A 23423-nucleotide genomic window follows, 5' to 3' on the forward strand; every position below is an offset into this window, starting at 1 on the left:
CTTGAATGCTTATATTAAAGGTATGTGCCACAAATCCCGGCAAAATATTTTTATTTACTATTTGGGGGGGGGGGAATGGACACACCAGGGCCTCTAGTGACTGCAAATAATGCCAGATGTATGCGCCACCTTGTGTATCTGGCTTACATGGGTCCTGGGGAGTTGAACCTGGTTCCTTTGGCTTACTAGGCAAATACCTTAACCAATAAGCCATCTCTCCAGCCCCCAATGCTTTCCTTTTGTTAAATTAATTAACTTATTTTTTATTGACAGCTTCTGTATTTATAGACAATAAACCATGATAATCCCCCCCCCCACATTCTCCCCTTCACAAATCCACACTCCATCACATCCCCTCCTTCTCTCCATTGGTCTCTTAAATTTTGATGTCAAATCTTTTCCTCCTATTCTGAGGGTCTTGTGAAGGTAGTACTAGGCACTGGGAACTCATGGATTTCAAGGCCAGTTTCTATAGGGATGGTTGTAAGCAGGAAAAAGCTGCACTGCATACAGCCATATGGGAGACATAAGCCATCAGTGGTGCGAACAGTGGACACTGCAAGCCTCAAGTATGGCTACACAGGCCCGATGCTTTTAGGAAGATTGCTATGAGTTTGAGGCCACCCTGAGACTACACAGTAAATTCCAGGTCATCCTGGGCTAGAGTGAGACCCTACCTTGGGGGGAAAAAAAAACCAAGCCAAGCATGGGAGCATATGCTTTTAATCCCCATACTGAGGAGGCAGAGGTAGGAGGATCACCATGAGTTCGAGGCCACCCTGAAACTACAGGGTGAAATCCAGCTCAGCCTGAGCTAGAGTGAAAAACCAAAAAGCAAGGGGCTGAAGAGATGGCTTAGGGGTTAAGGCACTTGCCTGCAAAGCCAAAGGACCCAGGTTCGATTTCCCAGGACCCACGTAAGCCAGATGCACAAGGGGATACAAGCATCTGGAGTTCATTTACAATGGCTAATGCCCTGGCACATCCATATTCTCTCCCTCCCTCTCTCTCTCCTTCATGCTCTCAAAAAATAAGTAGTATTTTAAAAAACAAAAAAAAAAAAAAAAAAATAGAGCAGGGCATGTTGGCACATGCCTTTAATCCCAGCACTCGGGGAGGCAGACGTAGAAGGATCACTGTGAGTTCGAGGTCACCCTGAGACTACATAGTGAATTCCAGGTCAGCCTGGAGCAGAGTGAAACCCTACCTAGAAAAGCCAAAACAAAAAAGGAGGAGGAAGAGGAGGAGGAGGAGAGGAGAAGAAAGCAAAGCAAGAAGTCATATTCACAATACTCAATGTATCAGTTTCGGTTTATTTACCTGAAGAAATGTTGACAATTTCCTTAACAATGGCATTCTGGGCTTCCTCGTACTCAGCTTTGTTCTTAGTATATTCTTCATTGAGAGAGGACAATTCACTGCAGATCAAGATATGGTATCAAAAATCTCAAAACAGGGCTGGAGAGATGGCTTAGCGGTTAAGTGCTTGCCTGTGAAGCCTAAGGACCCTGGTTCGAGACTCGGTTCCCCAGGTCCCACGTTAGCCAGAGGTGTTCTTTTTTTCTTTTTCAAGGCAGTTTCAGTCAGAGATTGAGGCCTAAAGAGAATCCTGAGATGCCACCCCACGTGCTACCTCACCCTGGCAGAAGGTAATGTTTCTAAAAATATATATTTTATTTATTTATTTGACAGAGAAAGAAGGAGAAAGAGAATGGACACGTCAGGGCCTCCAGCCGCTGCAAACTCCAGACGCGTGCGCCCCCTTGTGCATCTGGCTAACGTGGGTCCTGGGGAATCAAGCCTCGAACCAGAGTCCTTAGGCTTCACAGGCAAGCGCTTAACCACTAAGCCATGTCTCCAACCCAAGGATCAAGTCTTATATAGACTTCCGTCATGAGGACGAGATGGATTAATTTCACACTTGCCGTAGGACACCCACATGTTGTCAGAGAACCCGTGGAACGACAAAGGCTTTAGACGTTAACACACTGACCTGTTGGTGAACTTAACACCGTTCTTCTGAATGTCTACTGTGCTGAAGTTCTTATTGTTGCGAAGGACCTTCTCTTCCTTGCAAGTTACACGAAAATAATATCCAAACTGTGCACTGGAATCCAGTTTAATCTGCTTGCCAGGATCCAATCCTTCATGATCGGGAAGGAAAGAAATTAGCTTGACATAAGTATTTACAGCCATTTTCAATGTTTCAAATCGTTGCATTTTTGAATAGTGCAATGCCTACATTCGTTAACTGATAGCACACTGGGAATCACTAATAATATTTCATAAGATCCAAATCCCACTTGATTTGAAAACGACATGAAATAAAAACATCCATGGAACCCTTGAAACGCCCTTACAAATGCTGGCTTCTGACATGGAAGCTGGTTTTTAGGTAAATCCGTCCAAGACTACCGAGTACCAGTGTCAGACAACACTCCCTGTTGCAGACCTGTAAACTGGGGAAAGGCTGACCTGGAATTCACTATGGAGTCTTAGGGGGCCTCGAATTCAGTGATCCTCCTACCTCTGCCTCCCAAGTGCTGGGATTAAAGGAGTGCACCACCATGCCCAGCCAATTGTTTTCTTAATCAAAATATTTCCTTGGAACTAATTTTGGGGTACAATTAAAAAGTAACCAAATGAGCCAGAAGTAGGAGGACTGCTGTGAGTTCAAGGCTGGCCTGGAGCTACAGAGTGAGTTCTAGGTAGTCCTGGTATAGAATGAGACCCTACCTTGAAAAATAAAGAAAAAGGACTGGAGAGATGGCCTTAGCAGTTAATGCATTTGCATGCCAAGCCAAAGGACCTCAGTTCGGTTCTCTAGTGCCCACGTAAGCCAGGTGGTACATGCGTCTCTTTCTCTCGAACAAATAAAGAAAAAGATAGCCGGGCGTGGTGGCGCACGCCTTTAATCACAGCACTTGGGAAGCAGAGGTAGGAGAATCTCTGTGAGTTCGAGGCCACCCTGAGACTACATAGTGAATTCCAGATCAGCCTGGGCTAGAGTGAGACCCTACCTTAAAAAACCTAAAAAGAAAAATAAAGAAAAAGAAAAGTGACCAAATGCAATTAACTCAACTCTGAAAAGGAAACCCTAGGGAAACTAAAACATACATTTTCTGTGAAGTATAGAAAATTTCACCACTCCATTTTCACCTGACAGAAATGTGGTGTTATCGTTGAGCGATCTGTAACCATGATAGACACTGTCAACAAAATCACTGAGCCCCAGGGTCTGATGTGGAAGAGGTGGCGGAAAGAATGTGAGAGCCGAAGGAAGGGTAGGACTCCTTACAACGTGCTCCTCCAGACACAAATGGCCTGGATATCCACGACCTCACACAAGACCCTCATAAGAGGAGGAAAAGATGATGACATTAAAATAAAAGAGAGACTGATTGAGAGGGGGAGGGGATATGATGGAGAGTGGAGTTTCAAAGGGGAAAGTGGAGGGAGGGAGGGAGGGTATTATCATGGGCTACTTTTTATAATCATGGAAGTTCTTAATAAAAATTTGGGAAAAAAAAAAAAATCACTGAGCCCACCATGACCCATTCTTACCGAGACCTCGGGCTGCGTTTATTAACGTAGACTGCATCTTCTTTTCCAGGCCATCCATCACTTCTCTTAATTCACTCAAATTAGGATCAAATGAAGGTTTCACAAGAAATTCATGGTTTTCCACCTACAAGTAGAACAAAGAAGAGCTAAACTACATAAACAATGAGTATGGAAATTAGTAGGCAAATTATTTTCTTCTAGTTAGTTAATTTAATGTCTTGAGTTAATGATTCCATATCTGTAAGATACTTAGTCAAACTGTTAAGGAGCCTCTAATTATGATGGGCTGGAGGAATAGCTTAATGGTTAAGGTGTTTGCCTGCAAAGCCTTAGGACCCAGGTTCAACACCTCAGGACCCACGTAAGCCACATGCACAAGATGGTGCATACGTCTGCAGTTTGCAGTGGCTAGAGGCCCTGGTCCACCTAGTCCCTCTCCCTCCCTTTCTCTCTCAAATAAATTTAAAAAAAATTTTTAAATTAATTACAGGCAGGTTGAAAGTTCTGTTAGGAGTTGAAGGGTTCTAAACATACAAAAATTATCAGTATGATGCAGAAACAGTGCCAGAGATGTGCGTGCCCCAACAGCATTCTTTATTCAAATTTTTCAGAGATGTCTGAAGGAGGCTCAGTGCTCAAAACCGTGACTGGACAGTGCGTTTCCACAACCAAAATTTCCATCAAATATTAGCTCTAACCCAACACTGTAAAAAAGGGGAGGCGGGCGTGGTGGTGCATGCCTTTCATCCCAGTGTTCAGGAGGCAGAGGTAGCAGGATCACTGTGAGCTGAGGAAAAGATGGGAGTGTTGGGGAGGTAGCTCAGCAGTTAAATGTGCTTGCTTGCAAAGCCTGCTGGCCCAGGTTCAATTCCCCAGAACCCATATAAAGCCAGATTCAAAGTAACACATACATCTTCCATTTGTTTGCAGTAATAACAGACCCTGATTATAATTATAGATGCACACATGCATTCAAAAAAATAAAGACATAGGGCCTTGAACTTCTGTTTTTGTAAATGTTTCCTATGTTATGTTATGTGATGTGATGTGATGTGATGTTAACCATAATATATTACCCATCAAGAAACAGTAATAACAATAGCTGGGCTGGGTGAAGAGGTGCATGCCTTTAATCCCAGCATTCAGTGAGGCACAGGATCACAGTGAGTTCGAGACCAGCCAGGGACTACAAGTGCCAGGCAAGCCTGGGCCAGAGTGAGACCCTACCTCGAAAACAACAGTAACAACAAAAAACCAGAACTCATTTATATGAACAAAAACAAAGTTTTCAAGTCTTGGTTATATAAGACTTTAATAAAGACAACCTATTTACCACGATTTAAAAAGACTTGGTAAGTGAAAAAGCAAACCATGGAAACAGAAAATGACATCAAATATTAAAAGCTTTTCCCACATAATGATTGTTCAATAGCAATCTTTTTTTAAAAAAACAAATGACTAAAATTTAAACAAAATTATAAAGGAACATTAAAAAAGAATGAAGTGTATCTGAATTAGGTATTTAAAATTATTAAATAGACAATTATCCATAAAAGCTTAATAGAAAAGTGAGTCAGTTTTCTAAAACAAGATGACAAAAACATATTCACTAAATGAGGCTGAGATAAAGTGCTCCTAATTATTATATGCTTAATCAGAGTACAACTTCACATTTCTAAATTGAACTACAGAAAGAATAAGATTCAAATTACAGAAAGCTAGCAAAAAAGGGAATAAAATATTTAAAGCCACCAAAATAGATTTAAACTAAAACTAAAAATTTTTTTTAACTTTTTTGGTTTTGTCAAGGTAGGGTAAACCTCCTACCTTGGCCTCCCAAGGGCTGGGATTAAAGGTGTGTGTCACCACAACTATCTTAAATTTTTTATTCGTTATCTGTCTACAAGTAGAGAGAGAAAGGGAGAGAAAGAGAGAGAGAGAATATGAAAGAATAGGTACACTAGGCCTTCGTGCCACTGTAAATAAACTCCAGATGCATGTGACCCTTTTTGCATCTGGTATTATGTAGAATCAAACCCTAGCCAGCGAGCTTTGCAAGCAAGCGCCTTTAACCACTGGGCCATCTCTCCAGCCCTTATTTTTTTTTTTGAGGTAGGGTCTCACTCACATGCAGGCTGACCTGTAATTCACTATGTAGTCTCGGGGTGACCTCAAACTCATGGTGATCCTCCTACCTCTGCATCCCAAGTGCTGGAATACGTGCGCCACCATGCCTGGCTAAAATTTAATTTTTCACTTAATCTGTTTTTTTTTAAAATTTTTTATTTATTTATTTGAGAGCGACAGACACAGAGAGAAAAACAGATAGAGGGAGAGAGAGAGAATGGGCGCGCCAGGGCTTCCAGCCTCTGCAAACGAACTCCAGACGCGTGTGACCCCTTGTGCATCTGGCTAACGTGGGACCTGGGGGACCGAGCCTTGAACCGGGGTCCTTAGGCTTCACAGGCAAGCGCTTAACCGCTAAGCCATCTCTCCAGCCCGTTAATCTGTTTTTTTAAAAATGAAAGACTTAATTCTTATCAGGATACTTTATTTATTTATAAGAAAAAAAAATCGAAGTCAATAAAATGAGCAAACACAAGCACCTAAAACTCAGATGCAAAACTGAACAGTAAAGTCATCTGCAGAGAACTGCTGCAACAATGAACGCTATGAATATTTAAGCAACCTGGAGATAATATTCTACAGCGTTCTCCTTCAACGCGGGGCCTCTATTACAGCTCTTTTCCTTTTTAACACCCACTCCTTCAAAGAATAAGGATCCACCACCAAAATACTAGTGACACTGCAGTGAAATTAGGATACTCATTCATGTCTGGTGAGAATTTAAGTTGGTAGAACGCTTAAAAATGAGAAAAATAATAGGCACTGAAAACCAAGACATCTGTTATGCTTTGATACTGCAATTCCACTCATGGCAATTCAATGTAAGGAATCATGAAATAAAGACAACAACAAAACTAAAACGCATACGGCTGAATAAAGCCTCCGCAGACATGTTACAGAAAAAGCTGAGGATAATAAGGCACATTTACAGAATAGCACGTCAACACACAATATTAATACCATTATTCAAACAGACAGTGAACATTATTCAGAAACAAGGACTAAGACTTATGAGTTACAGGGAAAAAACAAATGCTACAATAATGGATTGAAAACATGCCACACAACTTCATCTCTCCTAAAGAAACTAACAGAGGTGAGGCCAGGCCAAATTCCTATTTTCACTGCCATGGTCCAGAAACCTAATGCTGAGTCAACAAAACCCTAAGAATTCTCACCATGGGGGGGGGAAAAATGAACTGCTCTTCCATCTTCCTTCCCAAGACAGGAAAGTACCATTTTGCAAACAAGCACCTTTTTAACTGCTGAGCCGTCCCCGACCCCCAAAGCACTACTTTAGAAGAGCTGCTAGGCACGGGCAGTGCTGCACACCTCCAAGCCCAGCAGGAGGGAGTAGAAGAAGGTCAGGAGTTCAAAGTCATCCCCAGCTTCCTGAGTTCGAAGCCAACTGGTTAACATAAGGCGCGGCTTCCAGAAACCAAGTAAGAGCAGCTGGACAGACACAAGCAAAACAAGGAGAAAGGGACTAAATGGGCTTTAAATTACTACAATAAACGCTCATAAGCACCACACACCAAATAGGGTACTGTTCGATACATCATTCCTTCCACATGTGACATCTGGATTTCTCCTAGCTGTCTTTCCAACAGCATCAGCGAACTTGGCACTAGAAGGTAAGGCACTGGATCAAGCTCCACAAAAAGAGGCAGAACAGGGCTGGAGAGATGGCTTAGCGGTTAAGGTGTTTGCCTGCAAAGCCAAAGGATCCGGGTTCGATTCTCCAGGACCCACGTAAGCCAGATGCAAAAGGAGACGCATGTGTCTGGAATTCGTTTGCAGAGGCTAGAAGACCCTGGTGCGCCCATTCTCTCTCTCTCTCTCTGTCAAATAAATAAATAAAAATATTGTTTTAAAAATGTATTTTAAAAGCCAGGTGCGGTGGCGCACGCCTTTAATCCCAGCACTTGGGAGGCGGAGGTAGGAGGAGCACCATGAGTTTGGGGCCACCCTAAGACTATGTAGTGAATTCCAGGTCAACCTGGGTTAGAGCAAGACCCTACCTCAAAAAACAAAATACAAAAAGACAACAGAAAAATGGGCTATGGAACTAAATAGCTCTCAAAGGAAGAAATACAGATGGCATATAAACATCTACATCCTTATCCATCAGGGAAATACAAATTAAAACTACTTTGAGATTCCATCTCATTTCTGTCAGAATGGCTATCATCAAGAAAACAAATGACAATAAATGCTGGCGAGGATACCGGAAAAGAGGAACCCTTTTACACTGTTGGGAGGAATATAATCTGGTACACCCATTGTGTATCAGTGTGGAGGTTCCCGAGACAGCTTAAAAAAAAATAAGATTTACCATATGACCCAGCTATAGCACTCCTAGGCATATATCCTAAGGACTTGTCTCACTACCTTTGAGATACCACATTTATTGCTGCTCTAGTCACAATAGCTGGGAAATGGAACCAGCCTGATGTCCCTCAACTGTTGAGTAGATAATGAAGATGTGGTACATTTATACAACGGAGTTCTATTCAGCAGGAAGAAAAATGAAATTTGCAGGGAAATGGATGGGTCTGGAAAGGATTATACTAAGTGAGGTAACCCAGGTCCAGAAAGCTAAATGTCACAAGTTCTCTCTCATATGTGAATCCTGGCTACAAATGTTTGGACTTGCATGTGAGTTGGAATAAAACTTGGTAGCAGAGCTGGAGAGATGGCTTAGCGGTTAAGGCATTTGCCTGCAAAGCCAAAGGACCTTGGTTTGATTCCCCAGGACCCACATAAGCCAGATACACAAGGTGGCACATATGATTGGAGTTTGTTTGCAGTGGCTGGAGGCCCTGGGGCACGCGTTCTCTCTCTCTCTCTCTTTCAAATAAACAAATAATAAGTAAAAACTTGGTAGCAGAGGCCAGTAAGATAGAAAGGGGCTAAAAGGGAGGAAAGAAAAGGGAGGACTTAAGGGGATGATACTGTATATATGTAAGTAGAAGAACAGATTAGTAGGGGTGGAAAGGCCTAAGTGAGGTCAGGGGAAGAGATGGAGTAAAGGAAGGGTGGGGGAGGAGTAATCAAAATCTCAGAGGGTGTGAATACATCATATGGAAACTACAAGACCCCGGGAAAGTCTGCCTCAAGTGAGGAGGATTTGGTAAATGGATTCTAACTCCCATGTGTACACTGTGCAACACACTCATCCACACACATACAAACACAGACACACAGACAAATTTTTAAAAAAGAACTCACATTTCTGTCCCTAACTCAGAGAGTAAAATAAAGAAAAAGGAAAATAGTAATCATATAGAAAATGAAGAAAAATTAGGTCCTGAAGTATATGAATAACATCTATGAAAGTAACATAACACACTTATTGAGATTAAAAACATTCTTCTAAATAAAAGACTCAAGAATTTTGGGGCTGGAGGGATGGCTTAGCGGTTAAGGTGTTCGCCTGCAAAGCCAAAAGGACCCAGGTTTGATTCCCCAGGACCCACATCAGCCAGAGGCACAAGCTTTTGCAATAGCTGGAGGCCCTGGCGCACCCATTCTCTCACTCTGCCTCCCTCTGTCTCTATCAAATAAAAAAAAAATTTTTTTTTAAAAGAAGTTGGGAGTGGTAACACACGCCTTTAATCCCAGCAGTTAGTAGGCTGACCTGAAACTACATAGTGAATTCCAAGTCAGTAAGACCCTACCTTGGATCCCCCATGACAATGAAAATAAAAAACATTAAAGAATTGAGTAAATTATTTCTTTGTAAATATGTGGGATACATTCAGATAAAAAAAAAAAAACATTGAAGAAAATGCTTATTGAAATAACAAAATGTCTGGGGAGATGACTCAATGGGGTCCAAGGTGCTTGTCTGCAAAGCCTGCTGGCCTGGATTCAATTCCACAGCCACTCCCATTAACATCGAATGGGCATCAGCTTGTAGCAGCAAGAGACCCTGGTGTGTCTGGACACACAGAGAGAGAGAGAGACACACATATGCAAGGAAATAAAGAAAATTGAAGAGAAAAATAAATTGTTTTATTTTTTGGTTTTTTGAGGTAGGGTCTCACTCTAGCCCAATCTGACCTAGAATTCACTATGTAGCCTCAGGATGGCCTTGAACTCAACAAGATCCTCCTACCTCTGCCTCCCAAGTGCTAGGATTAAAGGCATGTGCTACCACGGCCGGCTCTAGGGAAAAATAATTGTTAAAAGCTGAGGTGGGGGCTGGTGATGGCCTAGTGGTAATCTTTGCCTAGCAGATGAGGCCAAGTTTGAACCTCAGTACTAAAAAAAAAAAAAAAAGCAGGGGAGGAGTAATATTTAAAATTATGAAACAGAAAGAAAGATTCTACAAGTCACAAGTTCTGCAAAGAGGGAAGTGCTGGAGGAGGCACAAACAAATCATATTAAATATAATCACAGAACCAATCTGCAAGAGCAGCAATGCCTTTTAAAATAAGTGCCTTTCAAAATAACAACCCATCACCATAATTAACTCTTGGCAACTGAAAAATCTAAAACAAATATATTAGTTCCTACATCCATGGCAAGTTTGCCTAGTGTTGTAATGTTATGCTTAAAATTACTTCCCTGGCCATCATTTCATATTTCTTTGTTAAATATATATTTTTATTTATTTATTTGTGCAAAGAGAGGATGGGTGCAACAGGGCTTCTTTTTTTTTTAAAAAAAGAACTTTTTATTTATTATTTATTAATTATTTATGACAGAGAGAGGTAGAGAGGGCGCACCAGAACCTCTAGCCACTATAAACGAACTCCAGACGCATGAGCCACCTTGTGCATCTGGCTTAGGAGGGACCTGGAGAATTAAACCTGGGTCCTTAAGCTTCGCAGACAAGTGCCTTAACCACTAAGCCATCTCTCCAGCCTGGAAGGCTTAAATTTAATATAGTTCATTGAATCATCCCATGTAAAGCAAATTGTTGAGTGTTTTGGGAAAAAATCATTGCTTTCTTTGACCCCTGGGTTAACAGTGATTTTAAGTTACATCAAAAATTTTCATATAAATTTATTTGTGTGTGTGTGTGTGTGTATACATGCAGTGCGCCACACTGGCTTTATGTGACTAAGGAATTGAACCTGGGGCCCTCAGGTCTTGCAATTAAGTGAATTAAGGCACTGCAATTAATTAATTGCCTTCAACCACTGTACTAGCACCCCAGCCCCTAGACCTACATTCACTCCAGAAATATAAAAAATACGAAAATTCTGAAAGGGGGCTGAAGATAACTCAGTGACTAAAAAGGCACTGCGAGGCTAGGCTCGATTCTCCAGCCACTCACGTAAAGGTGAACGGGCAGGATGTGCCCTGGCACACTATGCACGTTGCAGGCATGCGCAAGCTCATGTAGCTAGTCCCCCACCCCCAAAGAAGGGTTTCACTGTGGCTCAGGCTGACCTCAAACATACTCTGTAGTCCCCCGGCTGGCCTCAAACTCACAGCAATCCTCTTACTTCCGCCTCTTAAGTGCTGGGATTAAAGGCATGTGCCATCATACCCAGCAAATAACTTAAAAAAATTTTTTTGTTATTTTTGAGAGACAGAGATGGACAGAGAGAAAGAGAGAATGAGCACAGAGCAGGGCCTCCAGCCACTGCAAATGAACTCCAGACGCACGCGCCACCTTTGTACGTCCGGCTTATGTGGATCCTGGAGAATTGAACCTAGGTCCTTCTGGCCTTAAACAGTAAGCCATCTCTCTAGCCTGCAAGTAAGTTAGAGGATTTATGGAAAGGAGCCATGAGAAGACCAGAAGCGTGCCATGCGGAGTTGGGGGTGGGGCGCACACTCTAAGCAAAGCGGCTGACTCAGACCTCACCCCGGTGCACAGCTGGAAACGGGGAGGCTTTCAAAAACTGACACATGCAACCTCTGATATGCCTTGGAAATTTCCTCCAAGTAGTTCAGAGGCACGTAATTTAGGTGCCTAAATGCATCACAAATATCTACAAATGACAGAGAAAGTTTCGATTCACCTTATAACCTGAGATCAGCCTGGAGGCACATCACTGAGAATAATGAAGATCCTGTACTAGGTCTGCTCCCTAGAGCACCTGGAGCCAGTTCTGAAATGCGGCTGATCCTTGACAGCCTCCAGGTGTAGGTGATGTCCTAGCTGCTGGAGGGCTACCCCATGACCCCTCATACCTGTGCGCACACTCAAGACTATCTCCTGCGGCAAGGAAGCCAAGGCCATTGTGGTCTCAGGTCCTGCTTCCCTGGACAATCACCCCACTCCATTCCCCTGGTCACAATCACTGTTTCTATGATCCCGTCATGGCAGGTGGCATGACTCTTAACCTGGACTGCGGCCTCAACTGATACTGTTAACCATTCTAAGGCAAAAGGAGAACTGGGCCTTAGTTGAAATAGAAAAACCACAGGAAAGAAGAGGGCTGGAGAGATGGCTCAGTGGTTAAAGATGCGTGCTTGCAAAGCCTGCCAGCGTGGGTTCAGTTCCCCAGCACCCACGTAAAGCCAGATGCACAAAGTGGTACATGCATCTGGAGTCTGTCTGCAGGGGCAAGGGGCGCTAGGACACCCCTTATCTCCCTCCCTCCCTCTCTCCTTGAAAATACTTAAAAAATTTTTTAAAAAAAGGAACCCAGCTCTTATAACAGGTATGGTGGCTCATAAATCCTAGCAAATGAAAGACAGGGGCAGGAGGATCAGAAGTTCAATGTTAGGGCTAGAGAGATGGCTCAGTGGGTGAAGGTACCAGCTGGCAAAAGACTATAAAGGCTGGGGTTCAGTTCTCCAGTAACCATGTAAAGCCAGATGCACAAAGTGACACATGCATCTGGAGTTTGTTTAGTTTGTTTCCTCTCTCTGATTCAGTGTCTCTCCTTGCAAATAAATAAAACATAAAGATATATTATTTTAAAAACTGCATGTGGTGGTGCACACCCTTAATCCTAGCACTTGGGAGGCAGAGGTAGGAGAATCGCTGTGAATTTGAGGCCACCCTGAGACTACATAGTGAATTCCAGGTCAGCCTGGGGCAAGAGTAAGACCCTACCTTAAAAAAAAAAAAAAAAAAAAGGGCTGGAGATGGCTTAACGGTTAAGCGCTTGCCTTTGAAGCCTTAGGACCCTGGTTCGAGGCTTGATTCCCCAGGACCCATGTTAGCCAGATGCATAATAAGGGTTGAACGCATCTGGAGTTTGTTTGCAGTGGCTAGAGGCCCTGGAGTGCCCATTCTCTCTCCCTCCCTCCCTCTGCCCCCCTCTCTCTCTATCTGCCTATTTCTCTGTTGTTCTCAAATTTTTTTAAAAAGTGAAGAAAAAGTTGGGCTGGAACGGATAAGGTGCTTGCCTGCAAAGCCTAAGGACCCAGGTTCGATTCAGAGGACCCACATAAGCCAGATGCACAAGGTGGAGCATGAGTCTGATACTTGTTTGCAGTGGCTAAAAGCCCTGGTGCACCCATTCTCTCAAATAAATAATTTTAAAAAAAAATTTTAAGTTCAAGATCATACCAAGCTACCTAGGGTTTTAAGTCAGTCTCAGCTACATGAGATCTTGTCTTTAAAAAAAAAAAAAAAAAAAAAAAAAAAACCTCCATAGGGCCTTGGGCTGTTTGTTCCTCCCAGGGTACCTGAGACCAATTCCTGACCACCTTGCTATGGATGGCACAACTTGCCCAGCTGAGACCCTTGCTCCACATTTTTGTTTTTTTTTCTTTTTGACATTTTGGAAATGAGAACTTGAGGGAGCTCTAGATTCACAACTGCATTAAACTTAAAGTGGCTTTTGAGTTTTGCAAAATGAAATACTATTATAAGTTTAACCTCACATAGACGATTTGGGGGTGTGTGTGAGAAAAACATTCAACCATTGATTTACTGTCAGCACTAACACTGAAGGAGTATAGAATAGACCACAACAGCAAAAAGAAAAATTATTCTGAGCTGGGTGTGGTGGCATACCCCTTTAACCCCAGCCAGTCAGGAGGCAAAGGGAGAATGATCACTATGAGTTTGATTGAGGCCAGCCTGGCCTAGAGTTAGACCCCACCTCAAAAAAAATTATATATATATATATATATATATATATATGAATGACTATAGGCATGTGATAATACAGTTTTTCTTCCATTCCTTCCTACACCTCCTTAGAAGAAAAACCTCTCAAAATTCAATCATAAATCCCCACTTAGGACATCACCAGAGAGAAGCAATCACACTAAAACAGACTTCATTACAAACCATCATTTTCTCCTTCTATTCTCTTTTCTTTTTTTTCTTTGAGGTAGGGTCTCACTCTAGCCCAGGCCGATTTGGAATTCACTGTTATTCTCTTTTATTTATTTGCAAGCGGAAGAGGTAGAAGAGAGATAGAATGTGAATGAACACACCAGGGCCTCCAGCCACTGCAAACAAACTACAGACGCATGTACCACCATGTGCATCTGGCTTATGTGGGTACTGGGGAATTGAACCAGGGTCCCCAGGCTTCCTAGAAAAGCACCTTCTTAACAGTTAAGCCATCTCTCCAGCCTCTACTTCTATTCTCTTAAGGACCATTTATCTTTCCTAAGAGTTTCTTATTGTCAGCACAATGGCACACACCTATAATCTCAGCATAGGAGAGATCAGGCACAATGAGTTTGAGTTCAATATCATCCTAGACTGACTGACTGACTGACTCTCTCTCTCTCTCTCTCTCTCTCTCTCTCTATCTCTATCTCTATCTCTATATCTATATCTATATCTATATGGCAAGTTCAAGTCAGGCTTGACACATAGACATACTGAGCTGAGTGGCAGAGTGCTTGTGACCCCCGGTACAGAAGGGAAAAGCCCTACTTTTTCAGTAAGTGCCGTTAAACACTTCCTCAGTTAAAACAGCATATAATTCCCAGGTTCCAAAAGCCTTTCCTGTGCTAATCTATCTTTTGTCACCTGAATTTGTCTCCAACCCATCAACCTGTGTCAAGACTCTCTTGGTGTTGGGCCTTGGACACGCCTGGGAACCCAGGTTCAAGTCCTCAGCACCCAGGCTTCTGGAGTGAGTTTGTCCATTCATTCTCATTCTCTTTCACGCCCCTGCCTTTCTCCTAAATAAGCACACAAACAAACAGCCAGGCTTGGTGGTGCAAGCCAGAGACTGCAGAGTGAATTCCAGGTCAGTCTGGACTAGAGGGAGATGATACCTCAAAAAAGCCAAAATAATGCTGGGCGTGGTGGCTCACGCCTTTAGTTCCAGCACTTGGGAGGCAGAGATCACTGTGAGTTCGAGGCTACCCTGAGATTACATAGTGAATTCCAGGTCAGCCTAGGCTAGAGTGAGATCCTACCTCAAAAAAAAAAAAAAAAAAAAAAACACTAAGTAAATAAACAAACAGCCTGGCATGATGGCGCACGCCTTTAATCCTAGCTCTTGGGAGGCAAAGGTAGGAAGATCACTGTGAGTTTAAGGCCACTCTGAAACCACATAGTTAAATCCAGGTCAGCCTGACCCAGAGCGAGACTCTACCTTGAAAAACAAACAAACAAAAAAACCACTTAAATAAATAAACAAACAAACATGCAACAAGGCAGTGGTTATAGTGCTGTGCTCAAGCAGGCAGCATCACCAACTTGAACTTGTGCCTAAATGCAAATTCTCTAACCTCACCTAGATCTTAAAAAAAAAAATCTGATGCCAGGCTTGGAGCCTCCCAACTAATTTTAGCAAGTCCTCTGGGGAATTCTGATACCAGCTTAAGCTTGAGACTCACAATATTGCTATAAAATAATAATAGCAATGTAGAAGAACAAAGGCAGCCAGGATGGCAAAACCAACCGCGGTTTTTAAGCAGAGCTTTGCCCGGGCTCTGAGGTCCTTCCCGTGCAGACAGTGAAAAGCTCAGTCCTCCTCACAGTGCTGCTGCCCACGGCTCGCTGGTTTTGTTGTGGTGGTTGTTGCTGCTTTTGTTGTTTTGTTTTTTGTTTTGTTTTGTTTTGTTTTGTTTTGAGGCAGGGTCTTGCCATGGCCCAGGCTGACCTGGAATTCACTATGTAGACTGAACTCATGGCAATCCTCCTATCTCTGCCTCCTGAGTGCCGAGATTAAAGGTGTGTACCAGCATGCCCGGCGTCTATTAGGGTTTTTGTTAACCAGGAGGAATACCTTCACGTTTCCATTTAAAGGAGTATTTATAAATATCAGTGCTACACCAGCAACAGGAAGACAAAACCACACTTCGCATTCAGATTTCATCAACAGCACGTCTGCCTTCCACTGATCTAGACACTGAAAAACTAATATCATGTCCACTAATACCAACATTACAGAGAAAGCTATAGGTGGAAGGTGTTTTTTGTTTGTTGGAGAGAGGTGCAGACAGAATGGGCACACCAGGGCCTCCAGCCACTACAAGGGAACTCCAGATGCATACACCACCTTGTGCATCTGGCTTACATGGGTCCTGGGAAATTGAACCTGGGTTCTTTGCAGGCAAGCGCCTTAACCACTAAGCCATCTCTCCAGCCCAAGGAAGACATTTTAAATAAAAGGTAAACAATGCCAATTTGGGGGCTGTTTAATCAGCAAGTAAATAAAAACATTGGCCTGTCATTCATAAAATAAATTAGAAAAGTGAGGCATTTGTAATAATAGAAACACTACTCATAAACTTTTAAAATCCACAAACCAGGCTGGGAGTGGAGTCTCCTGCCTCTAATCCTAGCATCCAGGAGGCCTGAAGCAGGAGATCACACATTTGAGATGAGAATGGACTATGCAGAGACTCTCTCAAAAGAAACCCATGTCCAGAGGCCACAGAGCAAAGATTTGAGAACAAACAGCAAATGGGAATTATTTCCTTTAAGCTGTAAATAATGATCTACTAAATAATGATGATAATAATAAATAAAATTTTAAAAAATAAATAACTTAAGATCACAAAGAGCTAATTATCAACTCAAACTTACAGGTACAGTAGTTAAGAATAAAATGAGCCAATTAAACTGTTACCATAACATGAATAATTTGAGCACATATTCCCTGCAGGATCATCTTTCTTTTGAAGAGATGGAGGAGAGACAGAGTGGACGCCCCACGGCCTCCAGCTGCTATGTGTCACTCTGCATCTGGCTTTATGTGGGTACTGGGGAATCGAGCCTGAGTTATTAACACTTTGCAGCAAGCGCCTTAACCGCTGAGCCATCTCTCCAGGTGTGCGGGATCAGCTTAATGGAAAATTTAGTTTAGAAAATATTACTGGCCACTACCAGGAAAGCCAGGGCCACAGAGCAAGACCATGTCCAAAAACACACAGCAAGGGCTGGGGAGATGGCTTAGCAGTTAAGGTGCATGCCTGCGGAACCCAAGGACCCTGGTTCGATTTTCCAGATCCCACATAAGCCAGATGCACAAAGTGGCACAAGCGTCTGGAGTTTGTTTGCAGTGGCCAGAGGCCCTGCCTGGTGTGTCCATTCTCTCTAATAACTAAATAAATAAATTTTAGAAACACACACACACACACCCATCCAAAAGCCAGGCATGAAGGCTCATGCCTACAATCCCAAAAGTCAGAATCAACAAGAGTTCAAAGCCAGCTTGGGCTAGGGTAAGATCCTATATCAAAATTATTTAAAAAAAAAAAAAAAAAAAAAAAAGGTAGGTGGAGTAGGCTGGAGAGACTGCTCAGTGACTAAATGTCTTTGCTTACAAATCCTGATGGCCTGGGTTCAATTCCTCAGTACTCACATAGAGCCAAACCTAGAAAGTAGTTCATGTGTCCTGAGTTCATGTTTGCAGCTCTCTCAAATAAATATTTTTAAAGAAATTTCAAAGAAACATTTAAAAAGTAACACCATTTTTGGGCTGAAGAAATGGCTTAGTGGTTAAGGCGCTTGCCTACAAAGCCAAAGGACACAGGTTCGATTCCCCAGGGCCCACGTAAGCCAGATGCACAAGGGAGCACATGCACCTGGAGTTCGTTTGTAGCAGCCAGAGGCCCTAGTGTACCCATCCTCTTTCTCTCTTTCTCTCAAATAAAGAAAAACTAAAAAATTTAAAAAGCAGCTGGGCATGGTGATGCACGCCTTTAATCTGAGCACTCGGGAGGTAGAGGTAGGAGGATCACGGAGAGTTCGAGGCCACCCTGAGACTCCATAGTGAATTCCAGGTCAGCCTGGAATAGAGTGAGACCCTACCTCGGGGGAAAAAAAAAAAAAGCAGCGCCGTTTTTTAAAAGCTATTTTTATTTTAGTTTACTTATTTATTTATGAGAGAAAGAGAAGGGTATGTATGCATGCACCAGGACTTCTGCTGCTGCAACCAAACCCCGTAAGGAAGCCCCACCTGCAGACACGGCTTTACACGGACTCTGGGGATGGTCCTGGGCTGAGCACGCAGCACAGTAACACAACACTTGCCTAGCATGCTAAAGGCCCTGGCGTCCATGCCCAGCACACACGCTCCTTCTCAAATTCATCTGTGCCTTTTCTTTTCTTTTTTTTTTTAATATTTTTTTGTTTATATTTATTTATTTGATAGTGACAGAGAGAAAAAAGGCAGACAGGGAGAGAAGAGAGAGAACGGGCGCGCCAGGGCTTCCAGCCTCTGCAAACGAACTCCAGACGCGTGCGCCCCCTTGTGCATGTGGCTAACGTGGGTCCTGGGGAACTGAGCCTCGAACCGGGGTCCTTAGGCTTCACAGGCAAGCGCTTAACTGCTAAGCCATCTCTCCAGCCCTGTGGCTTTTCTTTCATTCAACTTTGCACCCACAAAAGTGCCAAAAGACACCACAAAAGAAATCCAAATTTTTCCTAACGGGCCTTCATTCATTTCTCCTTGGCTTCTGTTTTTGTTTGGTGGTTGCTTTCTTTTCAGAAACACTGTACTACTTGAATTAAAATGTACATTGCATACCTGATCCATATCTAACGTTGTTTCTATCATTTCCTGAAACTTGGAGAAATCAGAACGAAGATCAATAAGAGGAGTCACAAAAACTGCCAACAGTAACGGCTGGTGTCGGCCTAAGACAAAGCAAAGAGGAAAAAGAAAAAATGAAGACAACAGATAATAAAAATATGGAGATAATAAACATCATTTGATCTAGAAAACACAAACTGTGCAGCAGGTCTCCAAAGTTACTGTTTCACTTGGTTTGTTTTAACTTGAAATCAGTCCTCAATGTAGTCTGCAGACAGGGAAGTAATAAAACAGAACAGTCAAAGCTTCCCAGGCGTAAATCACTGCCTCCCCTTGGAAATCTATCATCTCCTTCAGGAGTCTGTGAGATAAACAACATTAATTATAACTAAAGGAACTTCATTTCAGGATGATCTAATAATCAAAGCTCTTAGAACTCAAACTCTAAGTTACATTTCTAATTTCCATTAACAACAAAGTGGCTCCAATTAACAGAGGTTGACTCAAGTCAGGTATCTAAACACGGGAGCTTGACTTAACACCATTTAAGAGTACAGAGCCTGGACGGGTGTGGCGGCACCTGCCTTTAATCCCAGCACTCGGGAGGCAGAGGTAGGAGGATTGCCATGAGTTTGAGGCCACCCTGAGACTACATAGTGAATTCCAGGTCAGCCTAGGCTAGAGTGAAATCTATCTGGGGGAGAAAAAAAAGTACGTGCAAGAGCCAGGTGTGGTGGCGCACGCCTTTAATCCCAGCACTTGGAGGCAGAGGTAGGAGGACTGATGTGGGTTCAAGGCCGCCCTAAGAATACATAGTGAATCCCAGGTCCGTCTGGATCAGAGGGAAACTAAGCGTATACACCAAGAGTCCACACTAGGAATACAGGGTGGTGGCATTTAATCCCAGCAGCACGTGGGAGAAATGGCTGTGACTTTGAGGCCAGCCTGGGCTAGAGTGAAACCCTGCCTCAAAACAAACAACAGAAAAAGACTGCATGCTCAGGAATTATGTGAGGAAGAGGAAGGGCATCAAAAAATAAATATGAAAGCAGGGAACAGAGCCCCGGACGCCACTCGTCCAAGCTGTCACCTGGAACCTGCTGCTCGGAAGACCTTTCCCGTATCTGTACGCTGCAGCAATGACAACAGCTAACCAGAGGCTGATCAGGAAGCAAGCACACATGTACACACACCACGTGACCGCAGTAACAGGCGCTACCACTTTCCAACAAAGACTCTTCTCTCCACCAAGAAATCCTGCAGGGATCCCTAGCACTGAATTTTGTCCCACAGACTCTGTTGCCAAGCTTCCATGAAATTCAGTAGTTCCTGGGCTGGAGGAACGACTTGGCAGTTAAGACACTTGCCTGCAAAGCCAAAGGATCCCGGTTCAACTCCCCAGGACCCACGTAAACCAGATACTCAAGGAGACGCATGCGTCTGCAGTTCGTGTGCAGTGGCAGGAGACCCTGGTGCACCAAGTCTCTCTCTCTCTCAAGTAAGTAAAATATATTTTTTTTAAAGTTAGTAGCTCCTGATAACTAGAGAAGGATGGAAAGGTGGGGCTGGGAAGATGACAGAGAAAACAGGAGAACCAAGATCCATCGGTAAGACCAGAGGAAAGCCAACTGCCCACCATGGGATGTGCCACCTCTACCACGTTTTCCTGGGCCCAGGAGAAATTGCAGAGGAGGCGATGGCATGAATACTGCTCTTACTGCTGGCCTAACAACCAGCTCCAGGGCAATGGCGACAGACAGTGATCAATCAAAACCCATCAAAGAAAAATCCAGAGGTTACAAAGCCGGCCAACAAGCCTGCCGTAACTCAGGGAGCGTTCCAGAAGAAGGGGTAGAGAGACAAGAAGAGCCACACAGTGGGTAGGACTACCCTAAAGCACCCACAGAGCCTGACTGACGCCTTCATGAACCCACATTCGATACCATAACCCTACCGAGGAGGCCCCAGAGTATAGGGAACAGTTGTGAGAGGACAGAAGTCTGTAACCTGTTATAATATATTTAAATTAAAAATGTGTTGCACCACCAGGGCCCCAGCTGAAACTATAGAGTAGTTGGGGGAATGAGCAAGAGGGCTGTTTTCTTGGTGAACATATTTACCAGCACAAGGGTGAAGGAGACAGACAGAGAACACTCAACTCCTACCAAACCAGAGATCCAGACACAGAGGATCCCAAGACCTCATCACCGAAGCAGACCTAAAATGAACCCAATGTGGCTCAAGGAAATTTGCGGGAGAGGGGACAGAAAGATTGTTAAGAGCCACAAGTTAGGACATTATGCACAGAGACATTGCCTCTTCCCCGTAACAGACATGAGGATAAGGATGGTACCAACATGGCTGTTTACACACTGAGTATGTACAGAACTAATAAAGAAAAAACATGTGCCAGTGGGGCTGGAGGAGATGGCTTAGTGGTTAAGGAGTATGCCTGCACAGCCAAAGGAAGCCGGTTCGATTCCCCAGGACCCACATAAGCCAGCTGCCTAAGGTGCCACATGCACCTGGACTTCGTTTGCAGTGGCTGCAAGTATCCGACGTTTGTTTGACCCCTGCATGCGCATATACACACTCACACAAACACACTCACAAGTGCAGAAAAACAGAGAAATGATGAAAAGCTATCAGAGAAGAAAACTGCTTAAAATTCATGTTTTGTTACTAATCAAAACATTTACACATCCTGAGAAAACAGTACATGTGTGAAACATTTAGACAGAGTATTAAAACACTGTGCCTACATAATGTCTGTGGCGTCTGGATCTTTATTCCCAATTAGCTTAGGTGCTACTAATAAAGAGAGTGAATGGTAACTGGGCAGGGTGGCTCACACCCTTAATCCCAGCACTCAGAAGGCAGAGGTAGGAGGATTGCTGTGAGTTCGAGGCCACCCTGAGACTACACAGTGACCTCCAGGTGCTGGGGTTAAAGGTGTGCGCCACCACGGCTGGCTCTTCTCTGGCGTTTTTTATGGATTGCTGGAAATAGGAGCAATGAATGGCAGAAATACCACTTTTCTTTCCTATGCTGACTTTTTCCAGGTGATTCCACTCTTTGACACACCTCACTGTTGAGTCTCGATGTTATAAAATGATTGTTCCTTTGGACTTTCTCACCCATCAGAACTGATCCGGAGGATCTGGCTGGCTAGGTGGGCATCACTTTCCTTTCTCGCCACGCCATGGTGGTCCCAGCTGAAGCTAGCCACTCGAAAAGAACCATCTTCCCCAACACAGAGGGCCAGGCTTTGGTCAGGGGTACTGTGAGCAGCTGCATGACCCGGCTGGAACCTCCAAACAAGCACTCAAGCAGCTATTTCTTCAAGAGACGAGCAGATGGGAAAGCCTTCAGCAAATCCGCAGCGCTTCCATGCTGTGGCTGCCCCCTGCTGCCTGTGAATCTACCTCACTTGCACTTGTCTTTTTTTTTTAAAATAGTATTTTATTTGTACTTATTTATTTGAGAGAAACAGAGAGAAGCCTCCAGCTACTGCAAAGTCCAGACACACGTACCTCCTTGTGCATCTGGGTCCTGGGGAATTGAACCGGGGTCTTTTGCCTTTGCCCTGCAGTTGATTTTTATTCTGAACTAACATTAAACGTAGACTAAAAACAACATAAACAGGGCTGGAGAGATGGCTTAGGGTGAAGGCGCTGGCCTGCAAGGCCAAAGGACCCAGGTTTGACATAAGCCAGATGCACAAAGTAGCGCGCGTGTCTGCACGTCGTTCTCAGCGGCTGGTTTTCCAAGATAAGAGTCTTGCTCTAGCGCAGGCTGACCTGGAGTTCACTATGTGGTCTCAGGCATGCTTCGAACTCATGGCGATCCTCCTACCTCTGCCTCCCAAGTGCTGGGATCAAAGGCGTGTGCCACCACGCCCAGCTCAGCCTCAGCTTTTTAAGAACAGCACATTTTCCAGGCATGTAAGACTGAAATATAATAAAGCAAAAACGAGTGTTTCATTACCTTCGTATTTCTCCAGAGCCTGTATGACGTTAGGGAGTTGATTTATGCCCTGATAGAGTCGGTAACAATCTTGTAAATTGGCTGCTTGTCTCTGGAACTTTTTAGCCATTCGGTTGAGATCTGGGAATCGACGAAGCAAGTTTTCTTGTAAAGTCAGCCTCAATTCTGCATCTTCCACAAAAGCTTCCACTAAGTTTAATCTGAAATAAATCAGATTAGAACAAATTATTAGAGGCTGAAGACACAGCTCAGTTGGTAGAGTGCTTACCTGGCCAGCATGAAGCCCTTGGTTCAATTCCCAACACTGCATCAAAAAACAAACAAACAAAAGAAAACAAAAACCTGGGTGTTGCAGCACGTGTCTATAAGGTAGAAGCAGGAGGACAAGTTCACAGTCAACTCTGGGTACACAGCAAGTTTAAAGCCTACTCTGTACACATGAGATTGTAATATAAAGTTAAGCATGTCACGTAGGGCAGAGGATATACTTCAGTACATGCGAGCACTGTGTTGGATCCCTAGCACCATCAAAGGAAAAACAGTCTGTCAAGCTTAGCCAAATAAACTAAAAAATTCCATATAAGGGCTGGAAAGACGGCTCAGCGGTCAAGCGCTTGCCTGTGAAGCCTAAGGACCCCGGTTCGAGGCTCGGTTCCCCAGGTCCCACGTTAGCCAGATGCACAAGGGGGCGCACGCGTCTGGAGTTCGTTTGCAGAGGCTGGAAGCCCTGGCGCGCCCATTCTCTCTCTCTCTCTCTCTCTTTCTCTCTGTGTCTGTCGCTCTCAAATAAATAAATAAGAAAAATATTAAAAAAAAAAACAACACATGTTCTTGTTCCCATTCCAAAGAATATGATGTCAGGGCTGGAGAGAT

At 43.6% G+C, this 23423-nt stretch overlaps 1 protein-coding gene across 1 annotated transcript in view; it reads right to left on the reverse strand.

The window, feature by feature from the left end:
* Positions 1 to 23423, reverse strand: part of Msh2 (mutS homolog 2) — a 65245-nt gene that overhangs the window by 17831 nt on the left and 23991 nt on the right. Inside the window, exons 7-11 of the mRNA XM_045137640.1 lie at positions 22551 to 22750; positions 18558 to 18667; positions 3565 to 3688; positions 1994 to 2144; positions 1321 to 1418 (exon numbers count right to left, since the gene is read on the reverse strand). Coding sequence (XP_044993575.1) covers positions 1321 to 1418; positions 1994 to 2144; positions 3565 to 3688; positions 18558 to 18667; positions 22551 to 22750 — 683 coding nt within the window. The remainder of the gene's footprint in view (positions 1 to 1320; positions 1419 to 1993; positions 2145 to 3564; positions 3689 to 18557; positions 18668 to 22550; positions 22751 to 23423) is intronic.

Source organism: Jaculus jaculus, chromosome 18 (assembly GCF_020740685.1).
Source record: "Jaculus jaculus isolate mJacJac1 chromosome 18, mJacJac1.mat.Y.cur, whole genome shotgun sequence".
Classification (NCBI taxonomy): domain Eukaryota; kingdom Metazoa; phylum Chordata; class Mammalia; order Rodentia; family Dipodidae; genus Jaculus; species Jaculus jaculus.